The sequence below is a fragment of the Ambystoma mexicanum genome, chromosome 5q, assembly GCF_040938575.1.
Source record: "Ambystoma mexicanum isolate Mex_15411 chromosome 5q, UKY_AmexF1_1, whole genome shotgun sequence".
Lineage (NCBI taxonomy): Eukaryota > Metazoa > Chordata > Amphibia > Caudata > Ambystomatidae > Ambystoma > Ambystoma mexicanum.
Window position 1 is genome coordinate 1,253,348,141 of NC_090933.1, and position 25,583 is coordinate 1,253,373,723.

The window sequence follows — 25,583 nt, forward strand, 5'->3', positions numbered from 1 at the left end:
TGTCTCCACCCATGTGATCCTTCTGCAGTACACCACTCCGAGGTTGGAATCAGAAAGCATGGCCCTCCCCTGGTCACCTGGGTGGAGCCTTCAGGCAGGGTTTTAGTGAGGGATCCGCAGGATTCTTTACATAGTCCACAAGTATCCTTCACATGAAAAAGGAGATCTCATGTCACACTTCCCTTTGAACATTTCTATTAAATTATGACCCGAGAACATTTCAAGCAAATGTGGAATAAAAAGCATCTTGAGGAAGTCATTACTGTCGTACTGTCAAAAAAGATCTGCCTCTCTCCTTCCAGAATATTTACAGGTACACTGCCAGAAATACGTGAATGCTATATTCTTCTGAGAATTAAGTTATTTAGTAGATGGTATAACGCTGATGACAGACTGAAAGTGATGCAATATGAGGCAAAGGCCTTTGTTGAGCCATGATAAGAATTACTGTTCTGGAGGGGCGTGGCTTGGAGCCGACGCGATGCAGTCGCTCCTCTAAAGCTGCCCCTGGACGGCCCGCTGCTTCAGCTAAAATCGCATGATTCCTGTGGCCTATACGACCCACCGATGACAGCTATGTGGATCGGAACCAATGGGGCTCTAGCGGCTCAAAGATGAAAGCTGGGAGAGGGAGCACTATGTCCATACTCGTCGCCTGAATCCTGGTCCCCCCCTCTGCGACTCAGAGAATCCAAGATGGCGGGCGCACGTATGATGGCGGCCATAGTCAGGAGTCGGAGGCGATCCTCCCCGTAACACTCGAGCCGCGGGGGACAGAAGGTCATCCGGATACCCAGACAAACGGGAACTATTTCCATCGGCCGGCGAGGGCCCCCTCCCTGGAATTGGCAAGGAGCCCCGCATATTTCGGCCCCCATTTTGCATACCCTCTCCCTTTTCCTCCTGGGGCGCCCCAGCCCACGCCGCCCTACACTCTTCCAGCAGACAGAGATCTACGCGGCTGCGTTAGTGGCCCACCTGGATGCTCGGTGGGGCCCACCTTCCGGCTCATGGACACAGATAGAGGCGACTCGATTCCTGAATCGAAGATGAGTGACCCTCCCCCCAACGATTGGCGACGGGAGCCTTCACCGGGAGCCCCTTGAGAGATTTAAGGTAGGCCTAGCTTGCATGCGCTTCTCCCTGAGCGCTTCCTGGGGCGCCCCGGCCCACCGTCCGGCTCCTCTTCACTGCTACATCGCTCCCGGCGGCCATTGTCCTGCCTCTAACAGCTAGCGTGATGTCCAAGCAACAAAAGACCACCAAGTCTTCGGACATAGCAACTCTGCGGACCACTTCCGACAAAGCTAAAAAACGAGATTCCTGCTCCGCTATCCCACGGGACTCCCTAGATAACAAGGGACCTTTGGCGACCAAAGAAGATATCCGTGAATTCATGGCGGATATCAAATCAGAATTCCGCTCATGTATGGCAGAACTCACAACTAAACTGGAGAGCACAGACAAAAAGGTCTTGGAGGTTGAACAAAGAGTAGGAGTTGTTGAGGATCATATCCACGACCATGCCTCCGCGCTAACAGAGGTCCAACGCTCGATCGGACTACTGCAGGATAGGTGCGACATCTTGGAATACAAGCAAGAAGACCTCGAAAATAGGGGCCGGCACAACAACCTCCGCATTCTGGGGGTTCCCACCTCGATCCCAGACAAGGGGTTAGCTGAATATGTGGGCCTCTTTTTCCAATCTCTTCTCCCCGACCTCGAAGATTCACTGCTTCTCCTGGATCGCACCCACAGGCTGAACCCCCGACGCGGAGTGGAATCGGATGGCCCCCCCGACGTCATTACTAGGGTGCACTTCTTTACTACGAAGGAAGCCATCTCGGCAATAAGCCACTCCAAAGACGAGATTACATTTCAAGGGACTTCTCTCCAGATCTTCCAGGACCTCTCTCCGCTTACTCTTCAAAAGAGGCGGGCCCTTCGCCCTTTAACCGCTCTTCTTCAGGCTCAAAAAATCCGCTGCAGATGGCTCTTTCCCACAGCTTTGCAATTTTCCTACAAGGGCTTGCTCAGGAAAATTAGCCACCTGGAAGATGCTACCGACATCCTACGTCCAGATGCTTCCAATCCCTCGTCTCTCCTGCCCTCCGAAGCAGCGGCTGATTCAATCCTGGTGGCCTCCCCTAATCCCACACAAAACTCTTGGTCGAGGATTCCCAGATTCCAGAAGAGGAAATAGCCAGATGCGACCCCATGATGGAGCTTCACCTAGATCCCGGCTCACAGTCCGGCACCATGATCCGATCTACACCCTTAGGAACACAGATAAGCTTATTCCTTAAGCAGCGGGCATTATTCCACGGCCCATGCCCGGTTACAAGGCACAATCCATCTACGAGTCCTTGGAACAAACCACTAAGATTGCTCACAAGGTTAGCCATGTTGGCTACACACTGTTCGATGGCCCCGTTGGCCAAGGGAGGCATTAGACCCGCAAAAGGTCAGCCACCCTCAGTTAAAACTCGGTCCTCCCGTTGGCGGCCCGAGAAAAAACCCCACAGGCAGGTTGGGGAATGGCTACACACTCCGCGACATGATGGCTGATTCCTCTACATCTCCCCCCGTCCCCCGGGACTCATCAACCTCCTCGGACCTGGCCCCGGAACACCGAACTTTAAGGTTCGACTCCCTGAATGTCAAGGGACTAAATTCACCCGCCAAACGCAAGTCTATCCTGCAGAAGCTTCAGAACGACGGTGCAGCTGTGGCTATGCTACAAGAAACCCATCTGCTGCCAGCAGACCACAGCCGCCTGCGATCCCGAGACTTTCCGAAGCAACTTTTTGCGTCTAGGAACTCCTAGAGGGGTGGCACAGCTATCCTATCCGGGAGGGGCTTAAACCCTCAGATTTTGGACTCTATAAGTTGCCCAGAGGGGCGATACATGGCGGTGAAATGCCTAATGCTGGGACAACTCTATTCTATAATCTCGGTATACGCACCCAACTCAGGAAAGGGCGCTGTTCTATGAATTCCTGTGTACAACCCTCTCCCCGTTTTTGGAAGGCCAGATAGTGATTGGAGGGGACTTCAATGGGGTCCCGGACCCCTCAAAAGACAAGTCACACCCACCCAGCGCTGGAGACCTCACCATAGCCCTGGCTCTCCTACAACTATTTAGAACCTTGGGGGTGGTGGATTCATGGAGAGTACTCCACCCATCCGAAAGAGACTTTTCCTTTTATTCCTATGTCCACCGGACCTTCTCCAGGATAGATCTTCTCCTAGTTTCCCCACAAATCTTTACGTTTACGAACGTTGTGACAATTGGCTCCAGAATTTTGTCTGATCACGCTCCGGTGACCCTAGAAATCCAAGTGCAGGAACCAGCTAACCCCCAAAAGCATAGATGGACCCTATATGATCCGATTCTCAACGGGATGCCACTCAGTGACGCAATCGCAACCACGATCACCAACTTCTTTAAGGAGAACCCCAGTAAGGACACCTCTACCGCCAACACTTGGGACACAATGAAAGCAGTAGTGCAGGGTGAACTGATTGCGCAAGGTGTGGCCTATCAAAGACACAAGCGTCAAACTGCCAGGGCCTTGAGGAAGATCTTAAAAATGCAGAAAGGACCCATAAGGAGAAGGGCTGGACCCCTAAAACCCAGCAAGCCATCCGGATAGCACAGAAAAAGATTGAGGCCCACTATGCTGAACACACTGCCCACCAAATGGCAAAAGCAAAACAGTTTTATTATGCTAAAAACAACAAAGCAAATAAGCTAATAGTGGCCAAACTTGCCAAAGCGAAGAGGAACAATACAATTGTGGGCCTGCGGGACCAACAAGGCAAGGTCCATTACGCTGACCAGGACAAACTGCGACTCGCTGCGGCCCACCTAACTCAGGTGATGACCGCTCCAGCGCGGGACATGGAGGAACAGAAGGAATACTTACGGGGTGCGGCACTTCCCCGGCTAAAAAGAGCGGCCCGTGACTCTCTGGAGGCGCCGATCACTGACGAAGAAGTGGACGAGGCAATAAAGGCTCTCAAATCCTGAGCCCCTGGCCCTGATGGCTATACAACCAGGTTCTATAAGATTTTCAAACCCCACCTGGCACCTTTGGTACAGTTGTTTAACTCGTTCAGGACCACGGACACCGTAACCACATCCATGCAGGAGTCAATTACGGTCTTACTGCCTAAACCTGGGGGCGATCCGAAGAACCCTGCATCATATAGACCCATTGCCCTGCTCAACATAAATGCCAATATTTACTCTAAAATCCTGGCGTCTCGTCTGTCTCGATTCTTGCCGGAGATAATCAATGCGGATCAGAGTGGCTTCCTCAGACACCGCTCCACGGTCGACAATATCCGAAGAGCCTTGGATCTGGTGGAGCTCGCTTTCAGAGATTCCCGGGAGCTGGTGCTCTTTGCCCTGGACGCGACCAAGGCGTTTGACAAAGTGGATTGGACTTTCATGAGGCTCACTCTGGAGGCTTTTGGATTTGGCCGGAATTCTGCATCATGACGCTGGCAAATTACAAAGCCCCCAAAACCCTTATTAGAGTTAACGGCACTCTCTCCTCCCCCATCAACCTAACTTGCGGAACCTGACAGGGATGCCCGCTGTCGCCACTTCTTTTCCCTTTGATTATGGAACCATTTGCCCAGCGGATCAGGTTGAATCCTACAGTCGAAGGCTTTCAATCAGGCCTGGCGCACCACAAACTGGCCCTATATGCAGATGATGTCCTCCTGACTATCACAAAACCCCGCTCCTCCCTCCCTCAAGCCCTGGCTGAGATAACGAACTATGGCAGGCTCACAGGCTTTACAGTTAACTACCGGAAATCAGTCGCCACGGGAGTGGGCTTGACCCGAGAAGCCCGGGAAGCCCTGGTTCCGCTGTGCCCAATACATTGGTCGACCAAAGAACTTAGCTACTTGGGGGTTCAGATCCCAGCCAGCCCAAGCAAGACTTATTGGGCTAATTTTCCCCCATTATTTACAAACTTGGAGGCAGATTTGAGACGCTGGGCGACACAGGAAATATTGCTGATGGGCCGTATCACAGCTTGTAAGATGAACTTACTACCGAGATTTCTGTATGCATGCTCCACACTCCCGGTGCCAGTCCCGGCACCAGCCCTTCAACGCTTACAGAAGAAAATGCTGCAGTTTATTTGGAGGGGGAAAAAGCCCAGGATCCCTAAATTTACGATGCTGGGCAACGCGAAATTGGGTGGGCTCGGGGTCCCTGACTTGCAGAAATACCAAATCGCGGCTCACCTGTCTTGTATCCAATCATGGCAAGTCCTTACCAACCGCCCCAGATGGGTAGACCTCGAGCAAGCGCAGCTACCCCTCCCATTACGCTTTCTCCCGCATGTCCCCCTCCGGAACAGCGACAGTGGCGGAATCTCCTGGCATCCACCAAACGCACCATTTCAGTGTGGGACAAGGCGCTGAAACAGAAGAGGATCCCGGCGGGGCTCAGCCCCCTCTCCCCAGTGTTCATGAACCTGACCTTCTCTCCTGGTCTGCCTCCCCGGAATTTTAAGGCCTGGATTGCAGGAGGCCTAGAGACCCTGGGTCAACTTTTTGAAGGGGGCCAACCCTGCACCTTTGAGCGATGCAAAGAACTCTTTGGGATCCAGGAACGAGATAGGTTCACATATACCCAGCTACACCACTGGTGCACCCATCCTCCGACTCGCCAGGCGGCTACTCGTCCCCCCACAGCCATCGAATTGACCCTTAAGGAGCTTCCGCCTCGAGGACGAATCTCCACGCTGTACAGGCGCCTCCAAACGGACTTCCTAACCTCCAAGACCCGGTACATGGCCCTATGGGAGGCGGACCTGGGCCATCCGATTGAAGATCAACAATGGGTTGACATCTGGTCCCGGGCTCACACCTCCTCATCATGCATCACGAATAGAGAGGGTGCCTACAAGATCCTCCTCCGGTGGTACTACCCACCCCTAAGACTCTACCACATGAACTCCACGATCAACCCTCAATGCTGGAGGCAGTGTGGCCAAATAGGCTCCTTCTTCCACATGTGGTGGTCCTGCCCCAAGGCCCAAGCCTTTTGGAAACAATGCCTGGTGACGATAGCGGACATCACTCAGGTGCGACTACCTTTGGCCCCCGAGCCGATCCTCCTTGGAGCACCGATCCCCGGGATCTACCCCAGGTCTGGCCCCAAGGCCAAACTATTGTCACAATGCCTACTCGCGGGTAGGAACGTGATAGCCCGCACCTGGAAAACGACAGAAGGCCCTCTCTTGCCTTTCTGGTGGATGAAAGTCTGGGACATCCTGATCGCCGAGAAGGTGACGGCTGCCGGAGCAGGCACCTTGCATCGCTTTCGCAACATCTGGGGTCCGGTATTGGAGTTTGACCAAAGGTTCCCAGCCCTGACCTTCAAGCCCCAACTGCCCAGGAGAACTATTCGGGATGGAGACCCCCTACAGGGAAGTGAAGAAGGAACTTGAGCCCGAGGGGTGGGGTGGGAGGAGCGTCAAATGGTATTACTGTATGCTACATGTCGCAAGTGATTAAGCTTTGTATCGCCATAACCTGCCTGTTTAAAATAAACACGTTTAAAAGAAAAAAAAAAGAATTACTGTTCTAATCTTCAGCAATGTGATGAGGTCCCCGATTTGTTGCCTGAAGAGAAGGGTTGGGAACTCTGGAGGACAGGGGAAGCCGCCGACTACGTGAGGCAGTACACAGGCCTGCGGTGGTGAGGTCAAGAGGGCAGGTATGGATCACAGGGTAACAGGAATGTTACCCTAGTCCTAGTAGCAGCTTTGAATGGAGAAAGCTCAGAGAGAAGAAGCACCATAATATGTTTTTGTCTGCATAAACAGTGTGAAGATTTATGAATTGAAAAACAAATGCTACATTACTGTTAAAAATCCTTACAGCAGAGTGAAGAATTTGCAGATCAAATAACTTAACATACATGACCTGTGAATCTGTTAAAAAAAATAAATGTTTTAACATTATGTTATCCAATATTTGTACTGCACCTATCACCGCCGTTGTGGCATTATGGAACCTGGCCTTGTCCGAAAGGTGATATGATATGAGTTATTTATAACGCGCCTGTACTCAAGTGTTCCTTGGCGCGACAAGACAAGGTAGGGAAGATGGAGGGAGGACAAAACAAACTATCTTACCAGAACTTGTGTCATTCAGATTGTGCAAGTGCAGTGGGGGAGAGGGAGAGGAGTAAGTGTGGTTGGGGCAGCGTGGCTCTGGGTAAGTGCAAGTAGGCAGGGGACTGTTGGGTTGCAGATACAGCCCCAAGTGCGGCATAGGCCAGCAGGCAGTGCAGAGGCTACTGGTCATGGAGGAGCCTGGTGCCCAATGAGATTCTGAGGGTAGCCAGGCAACTAGTCAGCGCAGCAGAACGGCAGGTCAGCAGGGGAGAGAGAGAAAGCAGAATAGAAAAGAAGCTACTTCCAGAACCTCAGGTGGTCCGGCTCAAGTTTGAGAGGGGCAGGGAGGCCATTCAAGAGGGAGGCACCTGCAGAGGAGAGATATCTACCACCCACTCTCTGCCTGGAGAAGCGTCTGACCATCAGAGTTGGAGGTGGCTGAGCGAAGGGTTCGAGAAGGAAGGTGTTTAGTAAGAGAGTTGGATGTAGTGCAGGTCCTGGCCCCAGAAAGCCTTGTGGACGAGGCAGAGGGTCTTGAACTTGATCCTTGCAGCCACCGGGAGTCAGTGGAGAGATTTCAGGGCTGGAGAGACACTATCCCTGGGCTTGAGGCCAAGGGCAAGTCTTGCAGTCCTGTTCTGGATTAGTTGCAAAGGGTGGAGAGTAGAGGAAGGCAGATTGAGAAAGAGGCTGTTGCAGTAGTCCAGCCAAGAAAGAACCAGAGCTCTGGAGACAGTGAGCTTCTGGGAGAAAGTGAGAAAAAAAGAATGCCTCTGAGAAGGTGCAGCTGGTAGTGAGACTTCTTAGCGATTCCGTGATGTGAGGAGAGAAGGCGAGCGTGGAGTCGAAGATGATACCAAGGTTTTTTGCCTCACAGGAAGGCGCAGGAAGAGGGGACAAGGAGGCTGGCCAGAGTGAAAGAGAGAAAGTGGGCGCAGGGGTCCCAATGAGAAGGATTTCAGTCTTACTGGCATTAAGGCAGAGATCATTGAAGGTGCACCTCTCCTGAATCGTGGATAGACCGTCAGGAATGAGTAAGAGAGTAGAGGCGGCTGAGGCGAGCCTGAAAGAGAGCGGAGTGTCATCCGCATGACACGGAAAGTTAGAGAAGGTAGAGATGAGGTGGGCCAAAGGGGCCACGTAGATGCTGAAAAGCCAGAGTGCGAGGTTGGAGCCCTGGGGAACACCACGTGTGGAGTGAGAGGTGGTGGAGAGAAAGGACCCAAGTTGGACCTGGGAGGGTAGGTCCAGGAGGAAGATGATCAACCAAGCCAGGGCCTGGTCCATGATGCTCAGGTTCTCATGGACGACTGATCAGGATGGCATGATTGACCGTGTCGAAAGCAGAGGAAAGATCAAAGAGGATGAGAACGGGAGGTAGGCTAGAGCTGAGATTAGTGAGCAGATCTTCACATGTGTTCAGCAGACACGTTTCTGTGCCTCTGGCTTCTCTGAAGCCAGAATGATGGTCATGGAGACAACCAACAGATTCAGTGTGGAGAGTAAACTGGGAGGTGGCCAGTTTTTCCAGGAGTTTGCCCAGGAAAGGAGTGATAGAGATTGCTGGTATTTTTGCCGGACAGTAAGGATATTGTGACCCTTCTAGGGTGTCGTCAGAGCTTAAGTCTGTCGAAAAGAAGGGAAGGTTTTGCGAGAAGGGGAAAAGAAAGAGAAATCAAACAAAAGAATGACCAAAATCAGAGATGAAAAACAATTGGGATGAGTGGGAGGAGATATGGTTGTTGAAGTAGGGCTGCACGTTTCTCAGGTGTGATAAGCTGTGAGTTAGGATGCGTTTAGGACTCATGAAAGTAAAGCTTCTTTTAGAGCAGTTTTATTGTGATGGTAATATCTTGAACCTATGAAGCATGGTACTAGATGTAGTTAGTTGTGAGTGGTTGCATGATGGACTTGAGAGGTGTTCAAGTGTACCCTAGTAGTGAACCGCAGTTTGCGTCAACATTCACCACACCATTAATTTTGATTCTCCTTGCCATTCACCCCATTATTTCCACTTGCCTTTAATGTGATCTCATTTACATCTCGGTCACCCATTCATCTAGTGTGCAAGCACTCTTGGTGTGCAAACAAGGGCAAAAGGCTGTCTAGCAGTGTCTCATTGATGCAGGAGTGGCTGCAGTCAAATTTTGAAAACTGGCTTCACTATTCAAAGAGGAACACAGGTGTAGTTTGCATTACACTAAAACATGGCTACAGCAAAGGGCTGAGGGATCATAAAGCTCAGGCAGGTTTCAAGGTTTTATATTTGCTGTTACAATGGCAGTGCACATTTACTACCACTTAAATTATTAGTATGACTTACGGAAAACATCTGCTGTTAGTGGTAAGGCATCACTGCTGGCATGGAAACGCATGTCTGGCTGGCAAGCCTTTTGTTTTACAAAGATTCCTCTCTTCAGGGGGCATTCGAAGTATCGTTTCCCTTTCCAGGTGCCGTCTGTAAAGCCTTTGTCTTCATCCTTTACAAAACAAAAATGGTACTGTTATATGTAGTTGTTTCCTCAGAAGCTGTGCATAAAATATGCTTCCTTCTCAAAGAAAACAAAGTCGCACACCAGCAGAAATATAAGCCATCTTTTTAACAGTTAAATGTAGTTCTAGTCTGAACTAGAGTATCACAGGCACTGTAAACTAGGTACTTAAGGCAATGGCAACATTAAAATGTTTTCATTGGGGCATGGTAAAATGGTAAATGGGACATTGTAAAATGTGTAAAAATACATTGTTAACATGCAATCCAATGTTAAGGGGCACAGAAACACTATGGTTTTTAAAGCATCAATACACAACTTATCACTCAACTTTTGTTGCAAAAGATAAAGCAATTGTGTTTTGCTTAGAAGATATTCTAAGATGTCCTTCAAGCCATATGAGTCAGCGTCACAGAAGCTGATAGGCATAGCATTATACAGATGTGCGAAGTAGCTTGTGCTGGACAAAACAACCCCTATACAGAATGAGTGGGCAAAGCTTAATCTGTTTACCGCTCCCATGGGCAGAAAGTCTGGCAGGAACCTCTTTTAGTCTGTGCAATGCCTCATGGGCGCAGGATCTGATAAGGCGATCATCAAAGAGGCAAGTTCTCTTTTCTACTCCTTCTCTCAACCTCTCCAAACCCCAATCAACCAGCTAGAGGCATTTATTCAGGGAATGCTTGGTGTATAATGAGACATGCCCTGAAGACTAGTTCATGTCCTCCTGCAAGTCAAAGAGGAATTTTTTGGGTGCTCAAGAGCCCAGGGGAGAGGACTGCCTATCTAAACCTGCCACACAATTTCTGCCGGAAAATGAAATAACACTATTTGCATGTAACTGATTAACCTCCAGTCGATAATGGATTTTGGACAACTCACACCTTTGGATGCACCAGACTATGGATCGTTGACATAAGTGGTGGTGTTTAAAAAATTGTGAACATGACTTCGAAATGGCAGGTGGTTGAGACATGATCCATCAGCTGCTAGTGTGCAAGACCATTGGTCAACGTAGTGTTTTGATCCTAAGGTAGGTGAAGCACATGGAGCTGCAGGCGCAATGGGTAGTAGCCCATGGGAAAAGGTGCTGGTGATCGCCGACAAACCTGCCACTTCAGAGCCGAAACCGCGCTAAGACGTAGCACGAGGCAGTGCAGAGAATGAGTTGATGGAGTGGCACATTGTGAAGAAGTTGGGGTATCAGATGGCAGATCAGGGCTGGACCCCAGCTTCAAAGCTGGGGGGTTCAGGGTCCGTTCAGCAGTGTTTGCCTCATCTGAGAGTTGTGTGGGGTTGCTGTAGAGATGAGGCATACCAAGTAAGGAAGTCTGAACACTTTATTTAAGTAGCCAACTCAGTACTGACATACAGTATTCTTTTGTATCTTTTATGGATTAAATTATAGACATATACACTCTAATTTAACACCCCTTAGAATAAAATCCCAGCCCTCAATCTGGGACAAGAAACAGGCTGTATTATGAATCAACATTTTGTTTTACTCAAATAGAAGCACTTGAAAGCTGGCCCCCTAACTTTATACGGGGGAAGGCACCACACAGATATAGCTATACATTTGTTACTGGTTCACAGCAAAAAGTATTGACCCGTCTGTGCGATTCTCACTAAATATAATTCAACACATTCAGTAACACCATAAATCTACTACCTAAATGTCTGTATCTACTCCCAATAGGATTCAATTCATATTTCCTTAAACACCGCTAAAAGCAACATTTGATTTTCTACGATATAAGTATTTATGTAGAGCAAATTTAAATGAATTTCCCCTGTGTGGATATGGTGCTGAGGGTTTCTAGCATATGCATGGAAATACAATACAAACTATTGTAGATTGCATTAGGATCTACAGCATGTGTTTAGGGACACTCTGCTATCAATTTAGAACGTACAGAATAGTAGTTCAACATTGAAATATAGTTTTCTGATTCTCGAATAATGGAATACATACCCCTCCCACTTTACTTCGCAGATCAGGATAAACTGGTGCAGTGTTCTTCCACTACTTACTCTGGTATCATTTTCATTTTCTATGGCAATGGTAGTGAAACAGCTAAGCTCGCTTTCATCCCCAACCTGACTTTTTAAATATCTATGGTTCTCACAAGTCACACATTATCAATCAGTCCTGGAGATGTGAAAATGTGCACCCTTCTACAAATCGGGTGTCGGGCTAAACCTGTGAAAATCAAAAGGGATTCATTTGGTTGGCTTTGGATTTACATTGTCTCTACCGGTTCAAGTTGCCACGTTGGGACTGGCACACCTGGATAGCATAGAAACAACCTTTGCACCGTGCCCATTGATGCCCTGGTGGCCCCAGCACCATGAGAACGTGGCCACCGTCACTTGGCAGCGGCTTTCAGGCTCCCAGCCTGCATCTGCCTTGCGATAGCCACTGTCTGCCTCATTGCCAGCAACCTGATCAAGCCGGGAGGCGCAGCCGGCCATAAGTGGATGCCAGAAGCTGAGGCCCTCACTGATCGTCTCTGCCAGTCTTAGCCGGCGATACCGCGATGAGCCCACCCGCCAAAGTCTTTGACCCACCATCAGAGGCAACACCAATATCACAAAGCCCTAAGGTGACCACAGTACGTTCCTGATGCCTGTACCGGCTTACTGTTATCTTTGCTCTGTGACTCTATCGCTTAAATGCTCACCCAGTGCATATATCCAACCCCTGTTCTAGCACTAAGAACCTGTCTCAGCCCAACACTAGGCAACCTTATGCCCGGGCACCTGACCTCAACCCCAAACCCAGCGCCTAATTCTCTTGCTCCCCCACCAACAACCTCCCACCTCTGAGTCCCTTCCTCCAACCTGTTAACATGTCCAGCCTCTATGTTAGGCCTCGATCGCCAGCACACGTCCCTGCATCCCAACACGCAGCACCCAGGGCTATTACTGCCAACAGCCTGGCCCTGCTCCTCTCCACAACTGCGGACCTTTAACATCCCACAGAGCGATCCCACAAACCGGCACGACCAAACCTACAAGCCCCTCAGTCGGGGACCCAACAACCATGTCCAACCACGTCCTGAAATCGCTGCCTCCCTACAGTGCCCACTGCTCTTAACCTACGCAGCAGCACTCACTTGCAAGCGCCCTGTTCCGGCTACAGCCACTAGCAACTTCCTCCACCCTCCCACTCCCTGCCCCTCATCCTCCTCCTCCTCCTTCAGCTACACCCAGCACAGAAGTGCATCATGACACCATCCGACCACACACCATGAACATCCAGCACCCCCACCCTCCCTTCCAACCTGCAGCATTACCGCGCAGCAGCCCGCACAAACTGCTGCATGAGGCGACCCGCATGCACATACCCCTCCACTAACCGCAACCCATTCCTCAAAAAGGAAGCCTTGCACTTTAAGGCCCACCAACTTGCAAGTACTAACCATCCTGTCCAAATGACCCAAAACACACAGAACCCGCCCCACAGGCACTGCAGACCAAAAAGAGCAAACCTTGACCCCTGCGCCCCCCAGGAGGCCACCTCGCTACACCGATAAGCACCAGGAAGCACCCGAACAAGCCCTGCTTCAAGTGGCTCCAGGTACCCTCAACCTGCCCCTGCCCCACATCACCCACTTGCCATTTCGCCACACCAAGCTCGCACCTCGGCCACTCTGATCGAATTACCCACCTTGCTGCGTGCATTATCACCCCTACTGACCTCTCATTGCCATCCCTCAACAGACAGCGCAATACTCGCTTAAAATATTGCATGGCCCACCAGCCAAGGCTCCACCTTTACCCACAACCGTCCAAGTCTGCCTCTCCAAACACCCACCCCCCCCTCCCGAACTGCTGCCCCACTCCCCAACTGCAAATCAGCTAAACTCACATGCTTCCCTAATGTCTCCATCACTCTCCACCTTATCTACCGGCCCCCTGTCTCAGCTGCCTCATTTGAACTCTCCCTGCTTGCTCTGACCAACTTCAAACCTTCCACCCAAACCCTAATCTTGGGTGACCTCAACCTCGGCCACAACGACCCACTGAACCCAGAGGCCACCGCACTGTCTAACACCATGGCAGCCCTTGACTACACCCAGCTGGTCACCAACCCCACACATGCCCAGGGCCGAACCTTGGACTGGATCCTGGACCACAAAAGCAACGCTGCTATCCTCTCCAACCTTCCCTGTCCATGGTCAGACAACAACACTATTATCTTCACGATCCCACTCCCTAACCAACCTAGTCTCATTGCTGCGCCACCTACCACCAAACCAGCCATTATCATGGCCTGTAGCACCCGTAACCTAACCAGTGCACACATAATTCCCATCATCAAAGGCCTTAAATATTCTCAGTGCAAAGGAACCTCCTGCCCAGCTCATTTAATAAAAGTGTGCCCAACCTCTCCTACCAATCATAGCAACTATTGTCAACTCCTCATTGACGACTTGCACTGTGCCCCTGTCTGTCAAAGAATCATGGATCTCCCCACTCTTAAAAAAAACCATCCCTCGACCTGGCCATCCCCACCAACTACCAACCTATCATTGCGGTCTCTTTCTTGCTGTAAATTATTGTGCGATTTGTGCACCTACAAATCTAGGAATACCTAGAAACGCACCAAATACTAGGCACCGGCCAAAACACAGAATGGAGTTAGCCCTATGGATCGAAAAAACAGTTAGACGATGCCAATGACCAAGATAACGTCTCCTTCCTCCTCCTTCTAGACTTGTCTGCAGCATTCGACCTGGTCAATCACCGAACACTCTGCCACCACCTCACCTCATCAGCGCACTTCTCTTACAATGCAGCAAAATGTATCGCATTGTTTCTTGCGGATAGAATCTTGCGGGTCTTCGCCGGAGAAGCCTTCCACACGCTCCACCCAAACGTCCTGTGGAGTTCCACAAGGCTCCTGTGTTTCCCCTTCCCTTACAACATATATACCAAACCACTCTTCGACTACCTCAACTCGCTAGACATCTCATACACCAACTATGGGGATGATACACAGATTGTCATCCCCCTCTCTGGCGATCACATGCAGGACTCCCTCAGAATAAACTGCATCTATGAGACCATCCAATTCTGGGTGGCTACACACAGCCACTGCCTCAACGATAAGACAGAGCTTCCTATCATTGGCCCCCCATGTCTCCTAGCTAAGCTTCACCCAGCGTACAAAGCATTCATTATTGACAGCCACATCATCCCTGTATCCTCAGCAGTGAAAACCCTGCGAGTTTACCTGGACTTTTCGCTGACCATGTCACGCCAGGTCAATCATATTGCCTCAACATCAGGATATACCAAAAAGCTTATCAAATCAAGCAGACCTTTTTTTCCCACAAAAAAACAGCTCGAGGTCAAAACTCGATTATTGCAACTCACTGTTCATTGGCACCTCCACCAAAAACATGAGCAAACTTCAAACAATGCAGAATAATGCACTGCAAGCGGCACTAGAAATTGGGAGGTGTGACCACATCACAGAAGCCAGACAATCTGCCAATTGGCTCAGAGTAAAAAACAGAATTCTTTCAAATTTCTCGCCTTCACACATCGCAGTCTTTTTACCGATGCCCCTGTACCTTGAATAAAGACTCAAAAGACATGGTCCCACAAGACCCTTAAAAGTAGCCTACAAACACTGCCTCACCACCCCCAGATTTAACCGAAAAAGAGTAGGGGGGTGCCAGCTTCCTGTGCCGGGTCACCACACTCTGGAATGATCTCCCTGCACATCTGCAAGATGAACAATCATACAATACCTTCTGAAGAAAGCTCAAAACCCACCTTTTCAACTGAAACAATGCTCTCTACCCGTGCTTACTTGTTCCTCCTGTTTTTTTACATGAGTGTTTTTTTCCTGATTGTAACCAGCGTCCAATGCCCACGGGCTTGGTGTGCTTTATAAATGGCAAAATAAAATAAAGAGCTGCGATTTATTGGTCCAGTAATGCTACCTTTTCCCATATAAATGCAATCTCTCTTGGTTTTGAATACACTGACAAAACAAAGTGCAGTTCCCACTTGATATGCTCAAGTATTCTCTTCGGAATGAGCTCCACCTAGTGGAAGTTACCTCGAAGTCAACCCTTTCCTGGTACTTAGCAAAGAAATGGTTCGACAGAGCCTATGTCCAATTGCATTGGGGGATTGTCATTCTCACCTTTGAATAATTCTTTAAAGGCACAGAGCCAGCAAAGACCTTCATCTCCAGATATTATCCAAGATCAGCACTCATCCATTTGGAATGGGTCTTCCCCTTTTTGGCAGCTTTCAAAATCCTAGTTGTTAAGACTGGTAGGGGGTGGTCTGTACTTCTGCTCTCTATATGGTAGAGGAGAGGCACAGAGGACCCCAGCCAAGATTCTCTATTATTGGCAACGTAGTCGAGCAATCAAGGCCTAGCTTCTCAGGAGGTGATGCAGGCTGGTTCTTAAGTACAGTGTAGTCCCCAAGCCCCCACAAAGGAATGTCCACACACTGTATTGGTTAGAACACAGTCTTTCTATAATCAATATTCAAGGTTATGTACACTATCACAATAACTCACTTTGTACTCAGGAAAATCAACAATGGCATATATATACAAGTCTAAAGTGGTACCACAAATATTATTAGATCTCATTAAAGTGCATCAACAGTAATGTAGAAATGTCACACAGATCAATAAAGAGGAAACCAGCAATAGAGAGGAAGGAAAGCAAGATGGTTGAACAATAGGCAGAACACTGGCCCCTACCACTGGGCACAGTTCTGTGTGGAGATCCCCCCACCTGGGCAACCTGTAAAATAAGATATATAGCACAAGCCCAGTCCATATATTGTTCAATAGTCTTATTTCCTCCTATAATGTTTTAACCCCCCCAATGTACCTGGTGGAGTCGAGTTCTTCGAAGAGGCGTCGACTGATCCTTCTTGAGTGACCCCCTTTAAAGCAGGAGTCACGGATCGTCGAGAGGCGTCGAGGAAGGTGAACTTGGCGTTCGGCATCGGGGAATCGACGACCGTTCTTGAGTGCCCTCCCTTTAAAGCAGGAGTCACAGGTCGTCGAACGTCCGACAGTGAACAGGGTAGAAGGGCGTCGATGAGGCCGCAGCTTCGAACCGAGCGGTGCTCGTTGACGACGGAGCATTGGCGTCCTGCAAGGAAGAGGCGTGCGGGGCACCTTGGTGACAATAGTTCTGGACCGCAAAGAGTGTGAAGAACTGTGGCCCAGCAAGGGCGTCGAGTCGTTGGAGTCTTTGTGGTCGTGAGGTGGCGGGAAACCCACCGGCGGATTCTCCTCGGCGCGTTGGTCGTCCTCTCCGGCGGGACAAAGTGGTCGACGGCGCGGACAAGGGAGTCCTTCGATTCAAATGTTCTTAGGCAAAGGAGCGTGCGGCTCCGGTCGTCGGCGGCACGTCGTCAAGTGGTCCCCGCGCCTGGGCAACACAACTTCGACGGGCCTCCATCGGTTACACAAACCTGCGAACCCTGGTCGACGGCAATGGACTTAGACGGCAGCGAAGTCCGGGTGCTTCACTTCAATCTCCTTGGCGGTCCCGTCTCCGGTTGGCAGCCCTTCGAGGGTCTGGCTTCCAGGGAGCTTCGGCAAAGGTCAGCGGTGCTCGATGGTCCCTGAGAGCACAGGAAGAGGGCGCCTTACCAGGTCCTCTCTCGGATCCGTCTTCGACGAATTCGGCAGCTTTCAGATCAGGTCGAAGCAAACGCAACAGCAAGTCTTCTTCTTCCAGCTGGGCGTCGAGGATCAGCAGTTCCAGTTACTCTTCAAGTGTAGACACAGCTTCTGAACGCTTCTAAACAATTTCCAGTGGTGAGAGGTCCCCAGATATACTATTCTGCCTCTCATCCACACTGCTGGGTCACACTCAGCAGCCAATCATACAGAAGGGCATTCATGCAGTCAGTCAGCCAATCAGGCACACAGTGCATTCAGGCCATCCTCCTCCCTCTCAGACACTCACAACAAGGAATGTGGATTGGGACAAGTACCCAGCCATTCAACACTACACACTACATTCAGGCCAGTTTCGGGCAGGGCTGTCTCAGTCTTTGTCTCTCATGCCAGAAACCAGACAACCACAACAAGAAGTGCATATTGGTCACACACTCCATTCACCCAGGTCCCACCCACAGGGTGTACCCACAACATACAGTCACTGGGAAGGCTCCAGCCAGCCTGGCCTGGACTTCACAACAACACCATAAATGGAACTTCCACCCAACAGTCAGTTAGGGGGAAGGGACAGAGTCAGGGTTCCCCAGGACTTTGGGAAAACAAGGTAACAGGCAATAGAAAGCAAGAGGCCACAGGGGCCATCTTGTTTTCCATCAGGAATCAACTGATTCCAATGGCAGGGCCTGGGTATCCCAAAATGGAGGCTACTCAGAGCACCTGTCAAATTCAGCATGGAGCTGCCACCAGCCTATACCCTGCTCTGTGGGCCACCCACAGGTGCCCGAAAACATACACTAGGGGCACAGGGATGCACCCCCACCCATGGGTGCCACAAGGGTATCCCATGGGTCTGTACACCAAACCAAAAACAGGAAGAGCTGCACTGCCAGGAGACCCACATGGACTCCTGGGCAGAAAGTAATACAGAACACAAATGAAAAAGGACTACAGCACAAGGACAGGGAGGCCCTGTCCCTCCAATGCATTTCCAGCATCACACTAGTGCTCCCTCTTTCCATGTGCGTTTCGACCTTTAGAATAGGAATTATTCCTATACTATGTCATCAGTAACTCACACGTTTAAATTAGCTATGTCTTTTCATTGTCAGGCACCTCCAGAGAATACACCTCATTAATTATCATTGATTCCTCATATTTCTAATCCTGTGACAGGGTGGGGCCTGCGCACTCTCAAAAACTATAATCTCAAGATCCTATTTCTCCCATATTACATCATAGCAACATGACATTGATTACATACGGATTTCTGAGTTTCCCTGGGTCCTATGAACGCAAGGATATGTGGCATGAATTGTGATAAAATGACTCTTGTTATCAATTAGAATGTTCATTATTAATAATAGATTTGTGGTTGGCTCTAGGTGTGGAAACAGCCTGTGCTAAGCTCCTTTGTTGTCCAAGATTGATGAAGTTGTTCTCGTGTTGCAAGATCACAGGAGCTGTTGGGGTTCAGCCAGCAGCCCAAATTGTTAAGTAGAAGAAGGAAGTTTATCTCCTGGTTATCTTGCTTCATTAGTTGAAAGTAATGATTCTAACAGTACTTGATGCGATACAGGTTTCGCTTTTATTTGTGCTAGTGCTCGGTTGATTTTTCACATTTGCTTGGTATGCATTGAGTACACCTTCACCGCAGAGCAGGACCCCACAGGGGGCTAGAGACTTCTGACAATAGCCTTGATAAAGACCTACGGGTCGAAACACGTGTCGGCTGACAAATAAGGCACACAATTGCCTTCAAGTGTACTCAATGCATACCAATCAAATGTGAAAAATCAACCGAGCACTAGCACAAATAAAAGCGAAACCTGTATCGCATCAACTACTGTGTTAGAATCATTACTTTCAACTAATGAAGCAAGATAACCAGGAGATACATTTCCTTCTTAATTATTAATATTCCTTGAAATGTTCTCTTAGAAATCATTTCAGAGGAGAATCTAACAGCTGCAATACATTTTTCTTTTTGATCATAGGTCATGTGGTTGTTGTTTTATGGGCAACATTGTTTTAAAATGCATTTCTAATGCCTGTTACATCTTAAGTTTAATTTTCTTAAATTATGAAACCCTCATGCTAGCATCATAAGTCATGTAAACAATTCTCAGATATCCCTTTGTCTTGAGCTCTCATTACTGGGCATCTGGTGGACTTTATTACTTGGCTGAAGTCAAAAGGTTGAACCTTAGGTGCAACGATGTTTCTTTGAAACTGGGAAGTTTAGATAGACAGGACTCAGACCATTTGGTCAGTCCTGATTACTATCCACTCAGAACCCCATAACAGAGTATTTGCTGGAATGCATTTTAATTTATTTATTAAGAGTAATCTCTTGAATGTGGGTAGGAACATCCCATTAACTAGGTACCTTTCACAGACTGCTCCTTGTTATGTGAAACTTAATGAGTTTGATGGATGTAAGATGAACATGAATGTTCCTCTCCAAAAGGCCACACTTATCTCGAGGGACATTTAGGCTTTCCCTCCATCAACAATGTGTGCAGGATTTCCAGAATTACTTGTCAGGTCAGCAGAAAAAGAGCATTGGCCAAGCCAAATCAGATCATCATATAATTTCCTTCCATTCTTTACAAATATTTTACATGGACTGCTCTCCTATCCTGAATAAACAATGCAATTTTTGCATTTCTTCATATTCAAGCCTTTACACAAGGAACTTGTCTGAAGCAGCCATTTGTTACTGGTGTAGCTTGATGAGCAAATGTGACATCGATAGAGCAGGGAGGTGTGAGGACGTGAGGATGTAGCAGGGGTCTTTCCTTGCTCCTCTCAGTGGGGCCTGTCAGCTTTTGTGTGGCTGGTGTGTTACCTTGCCCGGATCGTCCCAGAGCTATGCAGAGAGCTGTGACCCATGAATTTCCTGTAGTATCCTGAAGTTGTGTCCTGAGTGCTCACAGAGATTATGGTGTTGTGCTGAGGAGAGGTGAGGCGTGTTTTGTGTGCTGCGCGCCTATCAAACTGTGGAGTATGCAGTGCCTGCATGGTACCTGCCCAGCATTTGCCTGGTATTGGCATTTAAAATATGAAGCACTGCTAGAACGCATCGATAACGACTTGCTTTGCTGAGAAGCGGCGAATTGGTGAGTGACATTGTGCCCCATTTGACACACTTTGACATTTTTGATAAGTCATACATAAAGTGTGGCAGAGCACATTATAGTAAAGCCCTTCCTCTATTGTGTTACATTGCCAATATTCAGAGCAGGGATCGTTGAACAAACAGCAAATATCTTACATCGATCGTCATATTAAAGTGAGAACGCACACAGCCACTAGAAAGTATGGCCTACGCAATGCAACCTCCCGCTCTACAAAAAGACAAAGAAGCCCAGAAGACCAAACTAAAATGCGTAAAAAGATCAGGCCCGACCAAGTTGTCGGAACCCAACCTCCTACCAGAGCCTTTTTAAACATACTACCAGTGACTATATTCCCGGATAATGTTGCTTGTTCCTCCCGTTCTCACTCTTTAACAATCACCCATTTTTCTCCTACCATAGACAATCGCTCCCGATTGAACATGTGCTTAGGATTTCAAGGGGACTCATTCGGTCACTCAGGGCTGCCCCAGTCATATTTGATTTATCTGAAAACCTTATTGGTACCAACCTCGCTGTTTTGCCTGATCTTGCAAGACTAGTTTTTTCCTCTGGCTCGCTAGAAACCACTACCAGTGAGAGTGAAAGTGAGTTTGAACGCTGTTCAACGTTCAGTGGACTGAACGTAAATGAAGACACATATATAATGTCGAAACTAAATGCGACTCTCTCCATTGTGGAAGCCTTGATGTTTCTGTGCTCCACTATTGCACATGAGCAGAATTAATCTAAACACGTTATCGCTAAGAAAGTTGACATCATTTTGGAAAATTCCCCTACGCCGACGCAATTACAATTACTGGGGGGGAAAAAGACCATCACTCAACAATATAAATGTCACTTCCTGCAAACGATTAATATTTAATCTGCTGAAATCAGCTAAGCAGCATTACAGGAAGCTGATGATATTGCTTTTAAATCATCGGGAAAGGATGACTGGGACAATGAGGAAGTCATGCTACCACCACCCTCAAATAACGTGCCCCCATATGAAAATGGATTGCCAGACTGGATTCCGCCTGGAACCTGGAAGGAATGTTAAACAAAGAGCAAATAAAGACAAGAACATTGTGAAAAGGCCAGACTTTGTGGCTCAAGCGGGGAAACTTCCTACCACTTGTGTGTGCAAAAGTGGAAACCCGGTTCTAAAACCTAAGACCGCAGTATTGCACACTTTAAATAATGGCATAGTCAGACAGGTCCAATTACAAGGTCCTATAGACCGCTGGCTACAGGTAGCAGGTAAGATGGTTCCTGTCACTTCTGCGACTAGTGCAACCATTGCGGTGCTGTCATAGAAAAGCAGATTAGCATCCGGGACAATTTTACATGGACAGAAACTCAGAGGCTAATTTTAGCACCCTACCTCTGATGGTGGGCAAAGCACTGTCCCCTTTAGTAAACAAGAAAAAACCTTATGAATGATGATATAAGCTCATTGGGTAAATGGGCTAGATTGGAGGAACTATACCCCACAGACTGTAGCCCTTTCCTAAATTGAAAAATCATGATGGAAATCTTTTCCCAGATTGGCCAGCTAACAATGATAAACTCTGCTGATCTGACTCGTACAGTCCTTCCAAAGTTCGATAGTCCCTCGGAATGGGCAAATATCGTGTTTGTCTCTCTTCTGATGGTAGCATTATTAAAATTGTGCGCTCCTGAACTGGAATTATTTGGTTTTAGAGAAATAATATGCAGGAATCAGTGGATAATAAAGCCATTAAAACAATGCAACTAACTTTGGCAAAGTCCATCCCCTATTTAGGAAATCATTGCTCTGAACAGGAATCTTTATTAGTTTCTACTATTAGTATGGACACAAATGCTATATGAAAAGAAATCAAGCAGAGCAATGGTTCTGTGAGGCAGCGATGACTTACACGATTTGACAGAGATTCCAACACAAACTTCTATGACAAGACGGAGGCGAGCATTATGCTTTATTTCTTTATTACTGTTTCCCACAGCAATTCAAAGAAAAAACCTTTTTTTAAATTTTTTTTTAATAAACTTTACAACCTTTTGTTCTTCCAGCGACTCCTGGAAGAGAAACAACACCAACATGCAGTAAACATGATAACATGTCCATGATCTATCCACTCTTTTGGACTACCACTGCCCATAGTCCACTGGGTCCTCCGTAGTCTTTGTATCTCCTCCTTTGTCCAATCCGGGCTAAGCTGCCCTTATAAAATGTCCCTGTCCCCCTCTCTACTCTTCTTTCTTTGTTGCTGTTTACCCAGAGCTAAGTACCTTTAATTCTTGGTAACTGTTTTAGTGAGGAATACTATGGTTTGCTGAGATTGTCTTTTCAAATGATTACGATTATTGTGTAAATTTACAGATAATATCCATACTAGCGCGCACGCGCGTATCTCGATTCTAATTTTGGTTTACCTCAACATCATGTATAAGTGGAACATTCAGGGAACTGGCTAGCCTCATGCAATCGGAGGGTCTACCGGGAGGGCAATTCCGAGATACAGGAGGACAGCAAAGACTGCCAGGGGTAACTGAGGCGAGTGGCCAGCTGAGCCACAGACCAATGCGTTTCTGACACTGATGTATGAACTAGAATATGGCTGGAGACCGGTGTCCAGGTTGTCCAAGTGTCTGCTGGATGGTGCTAGCGTCAAACTTCCTAAACTGAAAGCGCGCTGGGAGGCCGACCTGGGTTTGGAAATCACTGATAGGCAGTGGACACTGGCGTTAGGCTTTGTTAAGAATGTATCACGCAATGCCACATTCAGGCTCACACAGGGGAATGTGCTTTACCGCACGTATATGACCCCTTTCAGAGTGGCCAAATTCAAAAAAGATGCACCGCCTAACGGTCCCTGGTGTAGTCAAGATGACGCTCATTTAATGCAATTTTTTTGGGAGTCCGCTGTGATACAGCTTTTCTGGTCCCGGGTCAAATAGACCTGCGAAGGAGCTGGGGTTAGAAGATACCACTGTAACCCGCTGAAATGCTTGCTGGGTGTATATCCCAGATTTATAAAAAAACACGTCCACAAATGTATGGATCTAGCATGCATACTGGCCAAGAGATGTATAGCAATGACATTGAAATCACGCAAGGGCCCACACTTCGAAGTATGGTACAGGGAATTTACACGTTGGTGTGATGCTGAGACTACTGCATGGGGTGGGGCAATGGACACGTATGGGGGAGATACGTGAACTGTCCATCTTGCCCAGGCTAGATACGCTAAGAGATTAGCATCTTATAAGTTAAATGGATGAGCAGTGGGCAATTGTTTGTTTTGTGTTGTTTATCTCTGTATATTGGTTGAATCACATGCAGACTGATGTACCCTTGACAATGTGCGATGAACCTGTACAAATCACAAATAAACAAAAAATGTTTTAAAAATGAAAAGAAATCCTGAATTTTAGCCCAATGTGCTACTAGGACCTTTTAGACAAATTCAGACCAATGGGCACATGCCCGATAGTTGGACGAGGTCTATTTATACCTATTCGTAAAAAAGGAATTAGACACAATACCCTTAATTGCAGATTGCAGGCAATGCTACATTCAAGCCAAAAGATTTTCTACACTTTTACTAGCAAGACTAAATAAATGGGCTCAGGAGAAAGGCCAACTTAAACCTTTTCAGACCGGCTTGAGAAAAGCACATTGTACTCTAAATAATGTATTTACAATACAATATTTGATGGCTGAAGCTAGGCATAGTGCAGACTCTAACCTCTACTGCTGCCTTGTTGATTATGGTAAGGCCTTTGATCTTGTATCACATTAATTTTTATGGGAAAAACTCACTCTTTGGGGGATAGACTTGCATTTGATGACATTTCTCAAATTACTATGCACTGGTTGCAGTCAGCACGCATAACTAAAGAAATTCAGGTTTGAAGCAGGGCCGAGTTCTTGCTCCCCTGCTCATCAACCTATATGTTTCAGATATGGACAGATCAATGAATGATTTCAGCGCAAAACTTTCTGCCCATAATTAATAGCGAGGCAGTGTCATGGCTAGGATACGCAAACGACATTGCCCTCTTTGATCAAACTCCTTTGGGCTTCCAACGTTCAATAGACACCCTTGCTGCCTTTGCCATGGAAAATCATATTGTAATTAACACTAAGAAAACTAAAACCATGTGTTTAGGGGGTCTCTGCCAAAAAGAAAAGCCCACTTTCATAAGGAAACTGGGAAATGATCCCCTAGAAGTGGTGGACAGTTACACTTAGTTGGGCTTTCCCTTAAGGTTCAATCCTACCACTCATTTTTACAGGGATATTAGGGTTACCAAAAAATTGAAAGAATGGCTGATAATTAAAGGATGTATAGCCAGCAGGGGTCGAAATAATATAGAAGGCTTGATAACCATTTACAGAACAAGTATCATACCAGCAATCTTTTATGGACTTCAGGCTCTTTCATTAAGGCAAGTCAAGTGGCTTGACAAGCTTGAGCGAAGGGTGCTTCACTCTGTCATGAATTTGCACATTTCCATTCCTATCGAAGCTTTATGGATGGAATTCGGCACTTATTCTCTCATCACTTCCTGGCTTATTCAACGCACTTTTGTATACTTGAAATTGTTTTCTCCCTTTAGTAATGCAAATGAGCTTTTAAGAAAAATGGGAAATTGAGACGCAAATAAAAAAGATAATTTCTTTATTTTTTAATTGGAAAAGTAGTCACACACTTAATTAACCTGGTCATACCTCTTCCATTTGCATTTGATATACCAAATATAGAACAGATCTCAAAAAAGAAGTCAAGAGAATGGGACAGAATTAATAACTTGGCTGTATTAGCCACTAAGAAAAGAAACAAGGTTTGTTCGTCCCAAAGCTTCCTTTTAAAGGCTCCTTATATCTACCTGACTAAGCTTTGCCAATTGGCTTTGAAAAGATTAATTTTATATTTGCGTTTCAATCTCCTGCCTACTAGAGAATATCATGGAGTTTGGAAGAATATCCCTTATGAGTTAAGATTCTGCAGACTCTGCCATTTAGAGATAGAAACTGATAGTCATAGCCTGACAAAATGCTCTAGTTTAAAATCTCTATATGTCAGAGAATATGGGAAACGTATTGTGTCTACTGAACGCAGTGAATCGGATCAATTCTGGAACGTACTTT

General features: G+C 47.5%; 1 protein-coding gene across 3 annotated transcripts in view; it reads right to left on the reverse strand.

Moving 5' to 3' along the window:
- The window catches only part of LOC138497986 (ubiquitin carboxyl-terminal hydrolase CYLD-like), a 1,189,455-nt gene that overhangs the window by 623,950 nt on the left and 539,922 nt on the right, over nt 1-25,583 (reverse strand). For all 3 annotated transcript variants that reach the window (XM_069621757.1, XM_069621758.1, XM_069621759.1), the window contains exon 6: nt 9,475-9,631. In XM_069621757.1, coding sequence (XP_069477858.1) covers nt 9,475-9,631 — 157 coding nt within the window. The remainder of the gene's footprint in view (nt 1-9,474; nt 9,632-25,583) is intronic.